An 18,233-nucleotide genomic window follows, 5' to 3' on the forward strand; every position below is an offset into this window, starting at 1 on the left:
CCCTAATTGCCTTACCTGTGAAGGGTTAAGAGGTAAACGTCAAATGAGTTGGCACCTGACCAGGGGAACCAATAAGGAAGCTGTACCCTCTCGAATTGGGAAAGACTGCTGGGTGTGTGGGTCTTTTGTTCTCTCGGCTGCAGAGGGACAGGGCAGCAGTCATGCTGTAAAAAGCTCTGGGCCAGGTATGAAAAGTCATCTGGATCATACCTAGAAACTATTCATTTGGAACCACAGATGTGGAAGTAGAACAGGAAATGGTCAGGTAGACGCGATTAGGCTTGTCTCTTTTTATGGCTTGTGGACTCCTCTGTGCTGACCCCAGGTGCTTTTGTTTTGTTGTAACCTTTAAGCTGGACCCCAAGAAAGCTACTCTCGGTGATTAATCCTTGCGGTTGCTCTTTTAAGATCTAGCAATAACTTAAGCTTTCCAAACGTGTTTTCTTTCTTTTTTCTTTTTTAATAAAATTTCCTTTTTTTAAGAACATGATTGGATTTCTATGTCTTTTGAGGTGAGGAGGTTGTGCATATCTTAATCTGCCAATACAACAGCTGGGTTCCCCTTTTCTTTTGTTTCCTTTCTCGGCTTCCCCGAGGAAGGGGTGGAAAAGCCGAGGAGCCCCAGAAAATCTTCCCAAGTGAGTTTTTCTGGATTGGCAAAAGGCAGATTTTCACTTGGGTGGTGGCAGCATTACCAGCCTGGAGTGGCCAGTATTAATTTTTAGAGTCCTTGCAGGCCCCCACCTTCTGCACTCGAAGTGCCAGAGTGGGGAATCAGCCCTGACACCATCCCCCTGGGGGACTTAAACATGGTCCTGTCAGAGCTCACAGGGCCTCCCTTTGAGCACTGGCATTGTGCCCTCTGTTGTACCTTTCCTGGAAGGTCGCCTTTCTGGTAGCAATTACCTCAGTCAGGAGGGTCTCAGAGATCAGAGCTCTTATGTCAAAATCTCCGTATACAGTGTTCTTTAATGACAAGGGTTGCCCCCACCCTTGTTCCTCCCGAAGGTAGTCTTGGAGTTTCCTAGTAATCAGGCTATTTTCCTGCCCATTTTCTTCTTGAAGCTGCACAAGAATAGGGAGGAAAGACATCTCCATACTCTTGGATGTTAGGCAGGGCATCCTAGTGTTCTGTATAGAAAGGACTATATAGAAAGTCGATCCATAAATCCACACAGCTCTTTGTGGCAGTAGCTGATAGGATGAAAGCCCCACCCATTTCAGCTCAGAGAATTTCATTGTGGATCACACTGTGTATTCACATGTGGTACGAGCAGGCAGGTATCCCACCACCTGCCTTCCCGGCGGCCCGTTCTATGAGAGCACGAGCTTCCTCAGTGGTGTTCATGGCCCAGGCTTGATCCAGGACATTTGTAAAGCAGCGACCTGGGTGTCAGGACATACTTTTTCTTCCAACTACGCCATTACCCAGCAAGCTAGAGATGACACTGGCTTTGGTTGGCCCACCTCTTACGGTACTGCAAGGGAGTCACGGAACGTGGCATGAACGTGTGCAAGCAGCTGAAGAAGAAAAAATGGTTACAAACCATTCTGTAACTCTTGGTCTTAGAGACGTGTTGCAAACGTCCATTCCACGAGCCACCATCCTCCTCCTCTGTTGGAGTTGCTGGCAACAAGGAACTGAGAATGTGCGGGGTCGACTGGTCCTCTTATACTGCGCCATGAGCGCATGGTACCAGAGGGCACGAGAGGCGACCTGACGGGTACCACTGAGAGAGAAATTTCTGGCGACTGTGTGCGGGGCCCGCACACCAAGCGTGGAATGGACGTGTGCAGCACAGCTCTGAGAACAGCCGTCACAGGAAGGTTAGTAACCGGTTTTTGCCCAAGCCTGGGGCATGGTTCAGGGATACAGCTCAGTGGGCTCGGCTCTCACCTGTGGCTGTGACCCCAAGTGGTATTTTAATCCCTTGGCTGACGTTTTTCCAAACGTGATTCGTGATTTTTTGGGTGTCTGAGATTCAGCGGCCGGGTGCCCCCATGTTCTGATCAGGCCCCTTTAAAAGGTCTCAGTTGGGCACCCAAAATCACTAGTGATTGCTGAAAATCTAGGCATTTACCTCGGTGTATCTAATGCATGATGGGGGAGGGGTGTAAATACTTGGGACCCTGTGTGGGGTATTTTTGTGCCCCCACATTCTGCCCTGTTTGCCAAGCGAGGGGTCTGATCCGTTCCCCACGCGTTTCAGTCTTCCTCGTGATCCTCACAGTGTTCTCTGTTCATCACAGCCTCCCTCCCTCTCTCCTAAATTCTCCTTCCTGTCCCCATCTCCCTTCCCTCCCCCCTAGTCTCCCTCCCTGCCTCCTGTCAGGCCGGGGGTGGCTGTATTAACTGAGTCTGCTCTTGGTTGTGTGCGAGATGGTGGCCGTTGTTGTGAAGATTAGCCTGGCTGTGGGAAAATGGTGGCCAGTTGAACTAAAGGCCGTCAATGGCCTGATCCTTACAGGGAATCACCTTGAGACAGTGGCCGTGTGAAAAAGAGGCCAAGCATCCGAAGTTGGTGCTTTGCCGTTCCTAGATTGAGCTGGAGGCATGGGGAAGATGGGGCAGGGAAACAGAGGGACCCTGGGGATTCTGTGAGGTCATTAAACCAGAGCAGAAGTTAGTGTGGGGGACAGATCTCCTGTACCCCTTCCCTACAGGGACATGCGGGTAATGTGAATGGAGGAGGTGGGGGACCAAGTCACCCTGAGGATCCTGCAAAATTAATACAACCAGAGCAGGAGAGAGTGGGGTATAGACACCCCGAACTCTCTCTCTTCTCCAGAATGACCCTGATTACCAGAACTGGGGGACTCCTCAGAGAGCAGAAGAGAGCTGGAGGGGATAGACCTCTGCAATATGGACTATATGGTGGATAGAAAATTGGTCCTCGGGCCGGTTTTGTTCAATACCTTCAAAAATTATCTTGAGGATGGTGTGGATTGCACCCTCAGCAAGTTTGCAGATGACACTAAACTGGGAGGAGAGGTAGATACGCTGAAGGGTAGGGATACGATACAGAGGGACCTAGACAAATTGGAGGATTGGGCCAAAAGAAATCTGATGAGATTCAACAAGGACAAGTGCAGAGTCCTGCACTTAGGAAGGAAGAATCCCATGCATCACTACAGACTAGGGACCGAATGGCTCGGCAGCAGTTCTGCAGAAAAGGACCTAGGGGTGACAGTGGACGAGAAGCTGGATATGAGTCAACAGTGTGCCCTTGTTGCCAAGAAGGCCAATGGCATTTTGAGATGTATATGTAGGGGCATTGCCAGAAGATCGAGGGACGTGATCGTTCCCCTGTATTCGACATTGGTGAGGCCTCATCTGGAGTCCTCTGTCCAATTTTGGGCCCCACACTACAAGAAGGATGTGGACAAATTGGAAAGCATCCAGCGGAGGGCAACAAAAATGATTAGGGGACTGGAACACATGACTTATGAGGAGAGGCTGAGGGAACTGGGATTGTTTAGTCTGTGGAAGGGAAGAATGAGGGGGGATTTGATAGCTGCTTTCAACTACTTGAAAGGGGGTTCCAGAGAGGATGGTTCTAGACTATTCTCAGTGGTGGCAGATGACAGAACAAGGAGTAATGGTCTCAAATTGCAGTGGAGGAGGTTTAGGTTGGATATTAGGAAAAGAATTTTCACTAGGAGGATGGTGAAACACTGGAATGCGTTCCCTAGGGAGTTGGTGGAATCTCCTTCCCTAGAAGTTTTTAAGGTCAGGCTTGACAAAGCCCTGGCTAGGATGATTTAGTTGGGGATTGGTCCTGCTTTGAGCAGGGGGTTGGACTAGATGACCTCCTGAGGTCCCTTCCAACCCTGATATTCTATGATTCTATTAATATCCAGAGTACTCCCTTTGGGGTTGTGCCACCCTGCACCCCCTACAGGGAACATACAAGAACAAGCAGCAGTGAGGTGATCCTTGAAGGTTGTGAGCTCTCTATAGTGGGGTGTCTTTAGTGTACAAAGACCCAACAGATGGAGCGTGGGCCCCCTGTGGGTTTGGGTTCCCTCCTGAAAGGAGCTGGGAGGGTGTAGGACCCAGCAGCATAAGTGGGAACCCCATTTCTCAGGGGAGGGAGGGCCCAGTAGCAAGGGGTGGACCCAGTGGTCTACTTGCAATGGGGTCTTGGTGAGATTTCAGAGAGAGGCTGCTGCTGACCCTCAGCTGTGTTTCAGGGTTTCACATTATCCAGACGATATATGGCTGTGATCTCCGGGAAGACAACACCACTTGGGGGTTTTACCAGGATTCATATGACGGACGCGACTTTCTTACCTTCGATAAGGAGACCATGACTTGGGTAGCAGCAGATATTGGGGCTCAGATCTCCAAGAGGAGATGGGATGCTGAAGTGCTTGACAACCAGCGGTGGAAACGCTACCTGGAGGAGAAATGTATTCCCTGGCTAAGGAGTTCTCTAGAGTACGGGAAGGAGACTCTGCAGAGGAAAGGTAAGATGGGGGACAAGCCCCACCCAAGAGGTCACTACAAGTTACATCTCCATTCCCCAGCCCCAGTTCCAAAATGGAGCAGGGGAGTAAGGGGCAATTCAGCGAACCTTGCACCAGGGATGGGTGGGGAAACAACCCCTTCCCCGCCAGCGCTGCTGGAAAAAAAGATAAGAAATTGAAAATGTTAAAAGCAGCTCACTGTAGAGAAGCTGGTCAAATGAGCCCAAATTTGCAGCACACATTCTAGCTCTTCCCCTGGTGTGACACAGCAGTTATCAAGGCAATCTGCCAATGCATGCGCATTTTAGATCACTTTTCTTAATTATGGAAGAGCCACCACTTCTCTGGACACCAGCTTCATTCACCATGCAGTTCTTCCTCATTCACTGTCTGCACCATCATATTTTCTTGTGTTACCCCCAGCCCCTGTGTTCCACCAATGACGATAGCTTTGTTCTTGTTGCCTTTGTCCAAACTTCTCCCACAGTCACCTATGTGCTTTCTTCCATGCCATCCCCTACGTGTGGAATTGCCCTCCCCATACTAATCTGGAAGAAGGCGCCCCTTGTCCTTAAAGTTTTCCCCCTCAAGACCTACCTTTGCTGCAACATCCTCTTACTTATTCCTTGATTCTTTTATCAATAAGACATCTGATAATCACACTCAAATTTATCAGAGCTTTTTCAGTAAAGATTAATCAGCACAAACATAGAAGGGAAGAGGTTAAATGCTTTACCACTCCGACTCAGGAGGACAGTTGCAGCGTAGTCTGCTTCAAAATGTTAACTCACTATTACCCACATATGTACCTTGCGTGTTACCATGTACACACATTTCCCAGATTAGTTAGCATCATTACACACCCTAATCTTTCCCTTCCCAAACAGTTTGCACTTGCTGTTCAAAGTTACTTGAAATTTGTACCCAGTTTTTTGCAACATGCTAGTTACTTATTTCTCTCAGGAACCTCAGCAGAACATTATCTTGTCAATTGCCATCTTTACAAATGCCAAGAAGTAAAAGCCATACACAGCAGTCTAATGTATATTTCAGTGCCAACGGGCTGGGAAACTGATTTTTCAACATAAGAGTAAATGCATTTGAAATCCATAATATTGGGGTAAATAGATTTGGTAACAACCTACAAGAAATTAGCCAATTAATATTAGTTAATTTGAGGGGCAATTTAGCACTGTCACTTTTTGTTTAATGGGCCCTTTCCATCTTTAATTGGTCATTTTATCTAGTTCATTTTTTTTGCTCCCTGGCCAGGGCAAGATTCTTCTCTCTTTCATATCCAGGGACTGAGAGGAGATGGGCACAAACCTAGCACATGATTGACACCTGTATCTGGAGCTTAGTGAAGCCTTTCAAGGTACTTGTGTCACTTTGGTTGGGAGCAGAGGCCAGGTCAGGGACCTGGATTTGTGGTTCACCGTTGCTGATGCTGTGAATTGGGCACAGGAATTCTCTAACATGGTGGCTCTCTCTCATCAGAGGGATTCCGTCTCATGGACTTTCGTCCTCTCCCACTCCTGGGGTCTCAGAATTTCATGCTGCAAAGCTCCAGCAAAGGCTGCTTGGATTAGAGCTTGGAAACAACTAAGTTCAGTTTCTTCTTTTTCCCAGTGCGCCCAATAGCTAGAGTGAGCGACAGGTCATCTCATGACGGCCTCACCACCCTCTCCTGTAAGGTCAGTGGGTTCTACCCCCGGGACATCACCGTGACCTGGCTGAGAAATGGGGAGAGCAGACAGCAAGAGACCTACTCTGAAGGCATCCTACCCAGTGGGGACGGGACCTACCAGACCTGGGTGACAATGGAGATTGATCCCAAGATCAAAGGCCATTATTCATGTCACGTGGAGCATGAAAGCCTATCAGAGCCACTCTCTGTCTCCTGGGGTAAGGCATTTGTGTGTGTGTCTCTTTTTTCCTTGTGGGAGAGGGGGAATCCATTAAACTAAACCCCTGAAAAAGTCTCATTTGGATTTATAGGCTGAAGCTGGAATTTCCTCAGGGTCTGTGAGGCCCTGTCCCCTTTGGCCCTGTCCCTCTGCAGTCAAGTTCTTGTGCTAGAGTTGGGACCCACAGTGCCTGGGGCTCACGTCTTGCTCTCCAGTTTGCTGCCTCTGGGACTGTTCGATACATCTCAGCAATACACTGTCTCTGAAGGGAGAAGATTAACAATGGGATATTAAGGCCTGAAGGGACCATTCTAATCATCTGATCTGAGCTCCTGCATAGCCCAGGGCAGGGGGGAATCACACCAGGGACCCCAGCATCCAGTCTGGTCATCTGTGAGCAAACTAGAGCTCATCCTTCAGAAAGAGATGCCCATTCCAGATGTAAAGTCTCCAAGGGATGGAGAATTTACCACATCCCAGGGGAAGCTCAAATCTGTCCCTTATTTCCAGACAGAATTGGTCTTGGTTCAGCTTGCAGCCTGGTCTCAACTTCAGGTACTCATGGTCCTGCCATGAGTGCAGGGGACGGGACTAGACGACCTCTCAAGGTCCCTTCCAGTCCTATGATTCAGCAGGTTCTCAGAAACACGGCTCTACGGGCTCTTCATTCTTGCCCATGTGGCCAGAGAGAGGTTTAATGTTGGGAGCAGCTTGTTTCTGTGCGCAGTGATGCTGGAAGGGAGGTATGGCCTTGGAATGGAGCGAGGAGGCAGATTAGAGCCCTGCATCATGGGGGAGAGACTCCTATGCCCCTAGCACAAGAAAGTCTAGGAATAATTTATTACACATGGAGCTGCCTTCCAGCCATCTTTTTGCTTGGTTAAATGGGATGTGGAAAAATGCAGCATTTGGAAGTGCAAACAATTTCTGAGAGGGCAGCCTGCACCGGGACTCTCGTCAGCAGACGGTTTCACATCAAAATCCTGGTACTACGTCCCCTGCCAATTTTTGTGTCATAACCCACATTTCCTTATTCTCTTCGAAATATTTTTCTTTTTGCTGTATTATCATGTGGCTCTTTCAGACAACAGGAGAAGCTGATTAGTGAAACTGAAAGTGTGTACAGAACACGGGGTTTAACAGGTTTATATAAACCAAAAACAGTATTAATATTTCTGTCTTCCCCTTTTCACTTCCTGCCCCCTCAAAAAACACGCATTGCGTCTGTAACTCCATTCATGGCAGAGAAATCCAGAGCTTTGAGGTCAGTTTCCAGTTTGGCACCAGACTCCCACAATGGGACTGTTCCATTAGTCATGAAAGTCAGCCTGGTCAAGGGGGGTTAGGGGCTGGGAGCCAGGACTCCTGGGTTCTGTCTCTGGAAGGGGAGTTGGGGTTAGGGGGTTAGAGCAGGAGGGGCTGAGAGCCAGGATTCCTGGGGTCTATTCCTGGCCTTGCACTGCCTCACTGTGTGATCTTCAGCAAGTCTCCCCCCTTTCCCGTGTAGGGATGATACTGACATCCATGCTCTCCCACAGTTCTGAGGATTGGTTAATGTTATAAAAGTCTTCGAGTTTGAATGCTAAATATTTATTATGACTGGAAGTGGTAGAGACTGTGTCCAGGACTTCCTATGGTGGGGTGCAATGCATGGTGGCTGCACTGGAAGGGGTGGAGGGTTGCAGAACTCAGCCCTAACTTGGGGAGCTGACTGACGGATCCCTGCAGTGGGATGAAAGGGGGATTTTAGTGGTGGGGGGGAAGGGGATTTTTCCCCATTGATCATTCTTTCCATTCCATTTCAGAACCGAATAACAATCTGATTCCCACTGTGGCTGGAGTTATCACTGCAGTTGTCCTGATTGGTGTTATAATCGGAGTAGTCGTCTGGAAAAAGAAACGCCCAGGTAAAGAGCCTGGGATGGGGGGATTCTCTGGATTTGCCGGGCCCTGCACGCCCGCCTAAGGGCAACAGCAGTTCAGGAGCCTGTGTCAGTAGGGTGTAACTGCCCCATTGCGGGACTGAGCTAATGACCCCCAATGGGAGCTGCTGGAGGGCCAGACCCAGAAACTGGGTGTGGGTTACAGTTTATATGGGGTTAGGTTTTCCAAAGAGCTCAGCACCCAGTGCACCAAGGTCTGTGGAAACTGTCTCATTGTGTCTTTCTCTCCTGCCAATTGTGAGCGCCTGGTACCTTGAGTCCATTACTGAGCGCCAGGGGGCTGTGCTGGGCCAGGGGCCCGGTTTCTGAGCTGTGGACACAGATCAGAGTCGGTTCCTGCCTTGGGAGCTGCATTCACTGAAATTTGCCTTCTCTCTGCAGGGAAGAAGGGAGACGGCTATGCTGTAGCTCAGGGTAAGTGACAAGAGACCCATTACCTCTTTTCAAGTGGCCATCTCTGAACGGCCATCAAGATTTGCTTGTGGATTTTAGCCTGGAGCCACTGACAGGAGATCCTCGCTCCCACTCATAGGCCTTGTCTACACTGAGGATTTTAGGGAAATGTCCAACTATTGCTCTAGTACCATAGAATCGTAGGACCGGAAGGGACCTTGAGAGGACACCTCGTCCTGTTCCCTGCGCTCATGGCAGGACTAGGTATTATCTAGACCATCCCTGAGTAACCTGCTCTTAAAACCCTCCAATGAGGGAGATTCCACAACCTCTCTAGGCAATTTATTCCAGTGCTTAACCACCTCTTCCAGTCCTCTCACCCATCGTCCATGACTTTTCAGAGCTATTGACTCAGATATCTCCTCTGTCAGTTCCTTGACTATTCTAGGATGCTTTTCATCAGGCCTTGATGACTTGAAGACCTCTAACTTGTCTAAATAATTTTTAACTTGTTCTTTCCCTATGTTAGCCTCAGATTCTACCTCAATTTCACTGGTGTTCACTATGTTAGACATCCAATCACTATGACACGTTTGGGTGAAAACTGAAACAAAGAAATCATTTAGCCCTCTTCCCATTTTCACATGTTCTGTTATTGTCTTTCCTTCCTCATTGACTAATGGGCCTACCCTGTCCTTAGTCTTCCTCTTGCTTCTAATGTATTTGTAGAATGTTTTCTTGTTACCTTTTATGTCTCTAGCTAGTTTGATCTCATTATGCACCTTGGCCTTTCTAATTTTGCCTCTACATACTTGTGTTATTTGTTTACAGTTTTTCTTTGTAGTTTGATCTAGCTTCCACTTTGTGTAGGACTCTCTTTTGATTTTTAGATCATTGAAGACCTCCTGGTTAAGCCAGCGTGGTCTCTTGCCATCCTTCATTTCTTTCCTGTGCAGTGGAGTAATTTGCACTTGTGCTCTTGATAATGTCTCCTTGAGAACTTTTCAACTCTCCTGAACTGTTTTTCCCCTTAGACTTGCTTCCCATGGGATCTTACCTTAGCAAACTCAAGGAGTTGCTAAAGTCTGCCTTCTTGAAATCCATTATTTTATTGTGTTGTTTTCCCTCCTACCATTCTTTAGAATCATGAATTCTGTCATTTCATGATCACATTCACCCAAGCTTCCTTCCACTTTCAAATTCTCAACCGGTTCCTCACTATTTGTCAAAGCCAAATCTAGAACAGCCTCTCCCCTAAAAGCTTTCTCCACATTCTGAAAGAAAAATTGTCTCCAACACATTCCAAGAACTTGTTGGATAATCTGTGCCCTGCTGTGTTGTTTTCCCAGCAGAGGTCGTCTTCAGTAGTGTAGCGTGGCTGTAGACACGTGTTCTCTAACCTTGCTCCGAGGAAGTCCTAGACGATACAAGGGTTAAAAACACCTGAACCCCATCTCCTCGATTGCTCCACCCCTGCTCTCTCTGGTGGAACTGCATGGCTTGCGGGCATGGGTCCCAATTTCAGTAGTGTAGACAAGGCGATAGTCAGGAATGTATACAGTGGTTTTGGGCTGAATTATTATCCCCCTAGAGCTGTGCTGTGTGTGGCTGAGTGTGACCGTGAAGGTGTCTGACCTGCTTTTAATGTTACACTTCTTTTGACTTACCTGAAAGTTGGTTTGGTGCTTGTGAAATCTGGGCCTGATCCAAAGCCTGTTGAAGCCAATGGGAGTCTTTCCACTGACTTCAGATCAGCACCACTCTGTCGCCTCGATGACAACAAGTTCAAATCCCCTCCTCAATTGTCTCCTGTAATTAGCTTTACCAACAGGACCAAGACTAAAATTATGGGAGATATTTACAATCATTATTGACTGCATCTGAGGCCCTCTAATGTCTGGTATGAAGAGCCAGTATAAAGTGCAGAGATCTGCCAGGCCCTGCTAGGGTGGAGTCATCCAGCTCTCTCTCTATGCTCTCAGGGGTCCCCCAGCAGGTAACGGAGGGGGTTTGAGAAGTGCCAACAAAACCTCCGCAGAGCACCACCCTTCCTCCTACAGCTGGCCCTCAGTCGTGCCTCCTTCCCTCCTCCTCGTTACTCCAGAACAACAGAAATTCACATGCAAGAACTTTGTTAATGGGGAGTTAAGGTGGCAGGTGCTCAGCCCTGCCCTGGGCTCCCTGTGTCCTTTCAGAATGGGAGTGTTTAATTCCCAGAAGTCAAAGGTTGGCAAACCAGGATATGCAGAGATATTATGGCCAAATTCACAGCCATAAAAAACGCATCACAGACCATGAAATCTATACAGATTTCACCGGGGAGACCAGCGTTTCTCTAACTGGGGGTCCTGACCCAGAAGAGGGTTGTGGGGGGCGGAGGGGGTTTGCAAGGTTATTGGAGGGGATCACAGTATTGCCACCCTTACTTCCGTGCTGCCTTCAGAGCTGGGGAGCCAGAGAATGGTGGCTGCTGGCCAGGCACCCAGCCCTGAAGGCAGTGCCCCCCCAGCAGCACCCTAAATGTAAGGGTGGCAATGCCGTGACCCATCGACAGTAACCTTGCTGCCCCCCCTCCCCCCAGCCCCTTTTTGGTCAGGACCCTACAGGTACAACAATGTGAAATTTCAGATTTAAATAGCTGAAATGATGAAAATAACAATTTTTTACATCCTGTGACTGAAATTGACCAAAACCGACCGTGAATTTGGTAAGGTCTTAATTATGATGCTTCCCACGCAACTCAAACTCTGCCCCAGTGGGTCTGGGAATAGGAACAGGAAGTAGACCAGCACCATGCCAAACCAAACTTGCCCTTGTCTGTGTGCCCAGCACCGCCCCAAATCCGCATTCCTCTTCATACCGTCCACACTGTTCGGTGCAGCGCCATTGATTAAGGCGGGAATTGCTGTTCATTGGCGGGGGGAGGGTAACGTCTGTGGTCTGCGTGAGGGACCCCTCTGGGCACAGACCAAAGGAGGCAGAGTTGAGGTTGTTTGGCAGGAGTATCCTTAGCCCAGCATCTCCTGCTTTGCCAGCCGTTGAAAGTTGCGTAGTCTGGGCTCCCGCTCTGACGAGGCATGAAGAGCACAGAGCAGTGCTGTCCCCCTGCAGTGGTGACGTTTTTCGCACATGAATAATGGAAATCCTGGGCAGCTGCCCTGTAGACTGGTCTGTGCACCAACCAGCTCACTGCTCGGGAAGAGTCAGGTGATGACTGTTCCCTTTGGATAGGAGTCCCCGTATCTACTAACTACGCTGAAACCCTGCCCTGTGAGAGACGCTAATATACTCTCTCTTCTCCTCCTCCTCTGCACAGCAAACGACCAAGGATCTAGTGGCTCTGACCTATCTGCCAAGGGTAAGTGACGGGGGCTCTAGCCTAGGGGTTCACTGCTCTCACTGAGGCCTCTGGAGAGAGAGACCTATTCCAAGTCATTGGACCCTGAGTCTCCCTGGCCCGTCCCCTCGAGCAAACCAGCCCCAAGGAGCAGAACAGGGGAGTTCTGAATCTCTTATTTCCCTTTTATTCCTGGGGGTGCAGGAACAGGTTTGCAGCCAAATCCCCCTTGTTTTCGCTGCGATGACTTTAGGTGTGAAAGACTCTAGTGAGAGGGATTTCTCTGTGGCTGCTGACACAGCGTGGGCTGAGCTCAGCTTTTGCAAGGATAACTCCAGCTGCTTCAGAGAACAGTCTCCAGTGAACTGCAGGGAGGAAGCAGCAGGGACAGAGCCCAGCACTTGGGGCTCCAGGAACCCGGGTCTCTGACCCTGGAGCTACAAGCTTTGTCAGCGGGGTTAGAGATTTTGTCCACTGAACCCTGCAGCCACTCGGGTGACCGCCCCAACCGCAGCGTGCACTGTCATTGCAAAACATGATGACAGGTTCCCTTTGACAGACGTTGCCTGTGTTTAACTTCTGCAGCTTAACTGAGCCTGATGGAGTCCGTGCCACGGCCTGAAGGGACCCCAGAGAGGAAGACGGATGAGCTCTGCTCTGTCTCCCTACAAGAACCAGTCAACCCCTCCCTAGCTTTTCTCTGGCACTTGGAGCATCCCGTGTGGGATTTCCGGCCTCGTCTCTCTGCTCACTGAACCATGTTTTGCTTTTCAGGTGTCATAGTTTTCTGTAATAATGTTTTATTTGCCCAAAATAATTTCCAACATTTTAATGGATAAAAACTCTGTTACTCAGAGTTCAGTGTTTGCCCCATTCAGTGTGGGCACGCCGTCCTCTGGGTGCTCGGTGCGGTGAGCTAGGTCTGTCAGCAGTAACTGTTTGTGCGTCTGTGGTGGGGACGGCTTTTTTTTCTGTCGAATTTCATGATTATAACACGGTAAATGGCCGGGTCTACTCGCAGCTGGTCGCGCTGTTGCCATCATCAGCTGAGGACGTCTGTTGGACAGGAATAAGTGTCTGTGTTTAGTCTGTAAGTGCCTCTAATGTCCTTTTCACCATTCATAGAGCCATAGAAATGCTGGGCTAGAAGGGCCCTCAAGAGATCATCAAGTCCAGCCCCAATCTCAGGCAGCACCGAGTTAACCTAGACCATCCCTGACAGGTGTTTGTCCAACCTGTCCTTAAAAACCTCCAACGACGGGGATTCCACATCCTCTCTAGGCAACCTGTGTGACGAAGTGGGATATTTTCCTAATGTTGCATATGTATACTGTGTGCCTCAGTTTCCCCCGTGTGCTGCATGTCTAACCCAGGTGGGAGGGGGGTGTCTGTTGTTGTAGAGGACCAGGTGTGACCCGGTCTAGCAGCCTGGACCCCAGACCATGGCCTGGGCACTTTGTAACTTAGCGACTGATGACCTGAAGGCCCATCCCAACTTGGAGCCAGCCAGTTATGGGCAGCGGAGAGAACAAAGAGCTGAAGAGAGAGTCACCTGGAGACCTGTTTGCCCGGGAAAGAAGACAGATGGAGATGGGGCCTTGGAGGTGATGTGGGGTGGGCCTTAGAAAGGAGGATTCACTTCTGGTCTGGGAACAAAGAGCGGCCTGAGCCCACCTGGATGGGGACAGACCCAGATGGACGCCCCTGAAAAGGTCTTGTAATCTGCTCCAGACGTACAATAAACCCTTCTGTGCTGCGCTGGCTGAGAATCGCTGCAGGCTCGAGAGAGGCAGGCATGCTGGAGGCTCAGACGGGTGGTACTGGGAGGCGGAGGAGAAGCCTACAGCTTAAACCCTGAGCAAAGAATGTGACCTCATGTAGGCTCAATACTCTGAAAGGCCGGTTCCCCCCAGGGGCCATACGGAGCCAAGAGGGCACTGGCCTGTGAGTCTGTGACAACCTGTCCCACAGTGAACTGTCCTTAGAGCTAGAGAGTTTTCCTAATGTCTAACCTAAATCCCCCCGTCTCCTACTATCAGTGCACCTGGAGAACACTTGATCACCGTCCTCTTCAGAGCAGCCCTTAATGCCGGGGTAGATAATTATTTTTTGTCAAGGTCCAAATTTCTTGGTCAAGATATAGCCACGGTCCAGACTCAAGAGAAACATTTTTCACACCACAAGTGCCCTGTTCAACGACCGCCTGCAGTGCTGTGAAATGTGCCCAGGGCCTATATTGTTTATATTCTTAGTGCCTAAAATGAAAAATAAAATCAAGCCATGGTATAGCCTGAAAATAACCTCCAAGAAAGATAACGAGGAGTCTGGTGGCACCTTAAAGACTAACCAATTTGTTTGGGCATTAGCTTTCATGGGCCCACGAAAGCTTATGCCCAAATAAATTGGTTAGTCTTCTTGGAGACCCCAGGGCATGGCCACTAGTTAAGTCGCGGGGATGAAAGGCCATAAGGGTCGAGGAAGTCTCCCTGCTGAAGGCCGAAGGGCTTCTTCTCAATGCCCCTTAATAGAATTCAGGCCTGGCTGGTTTGAGTAAGCTCTTTTGCTCTTAAAACAATGTTGCAGCGGCAGATAATGCCTCATCGTGTAAGGTTTGCTGACGCCAAGTTAAAGATAATAGGAGAGAGAACTACAAGGCCAGACAGGACGTGATGGTTGTTTAAGTTGCTAGGAATGCTTGCTAGGATGGTTGTTTAAGTTGCTAGGAAAGCGGTTGCAGGAAATAAACATTGTTGTAACCCATATAAGGAAGGCAGAGTATTTGTGTAAAGTTTTAATTGGCTGATGTGTAGTGCAGTAGCATTAAGGGATATAAAAGTGTGTGTAATGACCTGCTCTGAGTGCAGGATTTGAGATTCTGTTCTCCCTGGACCTTGTTTGCAGCAGCACATAAACTTTTCTGCTTCTCCACCCCGTTGCGATTATTGAGTGAAGCACACCGGGTAACGAACCCCTGCTGTTGTTTGGCCTCTGGGCACTGGGTGCTGGCAACAGTCTTTAAGGTGCCACCAGACTCCTCGTTGTTTTTGGGGATACAGACTAACACAGCTCCCCCCTGATACTTCTCTCCAAGAAAGATGTAATTTATCTGAAACGTTGAGAAAGTGTTTAGAAAAATGTCAAATAGATGCAACTATTAGCATTAAAAATACTTTCAGGCAACAGGTTTAAGTCTGTGTGTGGGTTTTGTCAAATACGGTTATTGTAGGCGTATCTGCAGAGAGAGAGAGAAACAGATTCAAAACTTTTTCAGCCGTGTGTGGTTTATTTACCATCAGTATCAGAGTTTGAAAGAAACACTTAGTACACCTGAACTCTTCATCATTTATGATTCAAGCCTTTCCACTAACAAACTCCCACCCACCACCACTCCCAGATCCTTCTCAGCAGCGCTGCTGCCGAGCCAGTTTGCCTCATTCTGTATTTGTGCATCTGGTTTTCCTTCCCTACGTGGCGCACCTCACATTGGTCTTTGTTGAATTTCATTTTGTCGTCTGTTGCCCAGTTCTCCAATTTATCCAAGTCCCTCTGAATTTTAGCTCTATCCTCCAAAGTGCTGGCAACCTCCTTCCCCCCACCCCGCAGCTTTGTGTCATCTGCATCATTGATCAGTCTGCTCTCTGTACCTACATCCAGGTCATTAATAATGATGTTAAACGCTGGACCCAGAACAGATCCCTGGGGAACCCCACTTAAGACCACCTCTTTTGCCCTCACAGTTTACAGCTCTCTCCTCCCCCTCAGGGTGCAATGATCCTCTACGGGTTAACAAGACCTTTTTCCAGTGAAAGCCTTTATCACACTGTGAATATTCTTAAACATGTACATGTATTTATTAGCAATCAACAGCTGATCAGCAGAATACACTCACCGAGCATCTAATGCTCACCACTCCCAATAAAGCAGACAGACCTCTCCTAATGGCCAGTCAGCATTGTGTCATCTGGGGCTCTGGCTTCTCCACAGTCTGGTCATGCAAGGGTTAAAAATCCGAGCCGTTCTGGCCTTGAGCCGAATCCCCGAGTTACGTTCCAATGAGCTTGTTTTCTCACCCTCCGGATAGAGTTAAAATGAGAGTTCTTCTTACAATACCTTCTTCGCCAAGTGTTTTACTCTAAGCATGGCCATACCCTCCATCTCACCAATCATAACCCCTCATGGGATAAAGCAATTTCTCTAGCAACAGCAAAAGCAACTTATCAGCAGAAGCAACTTTTAACTCAAACTCCCACGGGCGCCCAGTCAGAGCCTTGCAGACACGCCAGGGCAGAGGGTCCGTCCTCCCTCCCGGTCCAGTCGCTCTGTGACGTTCCTGGGTCTGTCCCGGGGAGTGATGCTGCAGCTGCCCCTGGCATTCCTTGTCCCTGCGCTCAGGAGCACAGCAGGGGAGCTGCCTTGTTCCTTCCCCCGTCGTGGGGCTGCCTGGACCCACCGCAGGCTGGGGAGGGCGGCAGGTGAGAGACACAGATGGCCTGGAGACCCCTCCCTGACCAGCCTCCACAGACGGGGCCAAGCCCCTCTGCCTGTCCCATGCAGCCTGCAGGGCTTGCTGGGTTTAACTCTCACCTCCGGGGTGAGACTGGATCGTACCACAGTGTAACGGGGACGTGCTGGTGGCTCCTCCCTGGGGAATTTGGGTGCTTGGTGCCCAGGGTTCATCTCTCCTGGTGGCAGAGAGCACAGGAGCAGCCAGTGCAAACTGTATAGCCTTCCCCTCTGCTCATGGGTGGCTGGGCTTAAAGATGCCTCTGAGCCAGGCACCTTCACCCAAAAGGGAGCTGATTCCTGGCCCATCGCAGGGTGTGAGCTGGCATCAAACAGCTCACTCTGGGCAGGGCCTTGTACCCTTACTACCCCTATTTCTCCAGCGTTGAAAGGTCAAAAATCCCCCTCAAATCTTCCTTTAAGAGATGAATAGCGTCTGAGCTGCGTGGACAGAGATTTGCACTAGTTGGTGTGGGGATGGGGGGCTTGGTGTTGGTTGGGGAGCTCCCTGTCCATATCCCCCACCCCGGAGCCCACTCCAGGCTCATCCATACCCCCCTGCGGTCTCCCAGGAGCTGGGGCTGCCTCCTCTCTGCGTGATGAGTTCCCTTCTTGTTGGAGGGCTCTTGCAGCTGCTGTGATCTGGTGTAGTTTCACTCTGTTGTGGCTGTGAGGACGACTGTGCTGGTTTCAGGCAGCCCAGGGGCTCTGCGTGAGGGAGCGGCTGACAGGGGATGTTTGATCTAGAACAGGAGTTCTCCAACTTCACCGCACCATGACGCCTTTCTGACAACAAAAACTACGACATGTCCCCAGGAGGGGGGGCCGAAGTCCAAGCCTGCCTGAGCCCCACTGCTCTCGGTCCAGGGGTCGAAGCCCCGGGGCTTCAGCCCCAGGCAGGGATCCTGTAACCTGAGCCCATTCACCGAAGCCCTCAGGCACGTCTAAGCTAGCCTGGTGACCCCACTAAAATGGGTTTGCGGCCCACTTTGGGGTCCCAACCCACAGTTTGAGACCAACTGATCTAGAAAGTTAAAATGTTTCTACTGGTACCTAAGTAGCAGCTGCCCTTAATGATTTTATAAAAGAGAATGTTTTACATAGTCTATTCTGATATGTCCGTAGTAGCCATTAAATACAAGAAACCATGTAAAAATAATCTTCTAAAATAACTAAATGAAATTTCAAAATTGTTATATTTTCTAAAATTATTTGTTTTTAATTATCTCTAATTGGGAGTTTCAAAAATATTTGTTTTCATTCTGAATTGGATCAAAATCAAATTTTAATATGTTAAAATTCCCCCTAAAATAGAAATTCCAGGATTTGACCAGCTCCCCCCATAATTCCTGCCTCCCAGCCCCCATTATAACACGGCTTTTGCCTTCATTATCACAGCCAATGCTGGTCAAGCTATAATGCAACTAAGACAGTTTAATAGCGCCTGACGAAGAAACCAGGGATAGTCTGTTCTGTGTTTGTACAGCGCCGAGCGCAGCGGGACCCTGGTTCATGCCCATGGCCCCGATGGTAAACACAGGATAAAGGACAGTTCTGTGGGCAGAGGATCTGGAGTGCGGGGAGGGGGGTGTGAGGCCTCCTGGAGCCAGCAGAGGGCAGCAGCGACCTCCTGGCAGACCTGTACTCCAGCTCCTGTCTCCGGGGTCCTGAGTCCTGGTT

General features: G+C 49.3%; 1 protein-coding gene across 1 annotated transcript in view; it reads left to right on the forward strand.

Annotated features, from left to right (window-relative positions):
* Nucleotides 1-12,600, forward strand: part of LOC144263817 (class I histocompatibility antigen, F10 alpha chain-like) — a 33,320-nt gene extending 20,720 nt beyond the window's left edge. The window contains exons 3-8 of the mRNA XM_077814806.1: nucleotides 4,195-4,470; nucleotides 6,100-6,375; nucleotides 8,183-8,284; nucleotides 8,702-8,734; nucleotides 12,030-12,071; nucleotides 12,304-12,600. Coding sequence (XP_077670932.1) covers nucleotides 4,195-4,470; nucleotides 6,100-6,375; nucleotides 8,183-8,284; nucleotides 8,702-8,734; nucleotides 12,030-12,071; nucleotides 12,304-12,479 — 905 coding nt within the window. The 3' untranslated portion in view covers nucleotides 12,480-12,600. The remainder of the gene's footprint in view (nucleotides 1-4,194; nucleotides 4,471-6,099; nucleotides 6,376-8,182; nucleotides 8,285-8,701; nucleotides 8,735-12,029; nucleotides 12,072-12,303) is intronic.
* The last annotated feature ends 5,633 nt before the right edge of the window (nucleotides 12,601-18,233 follow it).

Source organism: Eretmochelys imbricata, chromosome 4 (assembly GCF_965152235.1).
Source record: "Eretmochelys imbricata isolate rEreImb1 chromosome 4, rEreImb1.hap1, whole genome shotgun sequence".
Classification (NCBI taxonomy): Eukaryota; Metazoa; Chordata; order Testudines; family Cheloniidae; genus Eretmochelys; species Eretmochelys imbricata.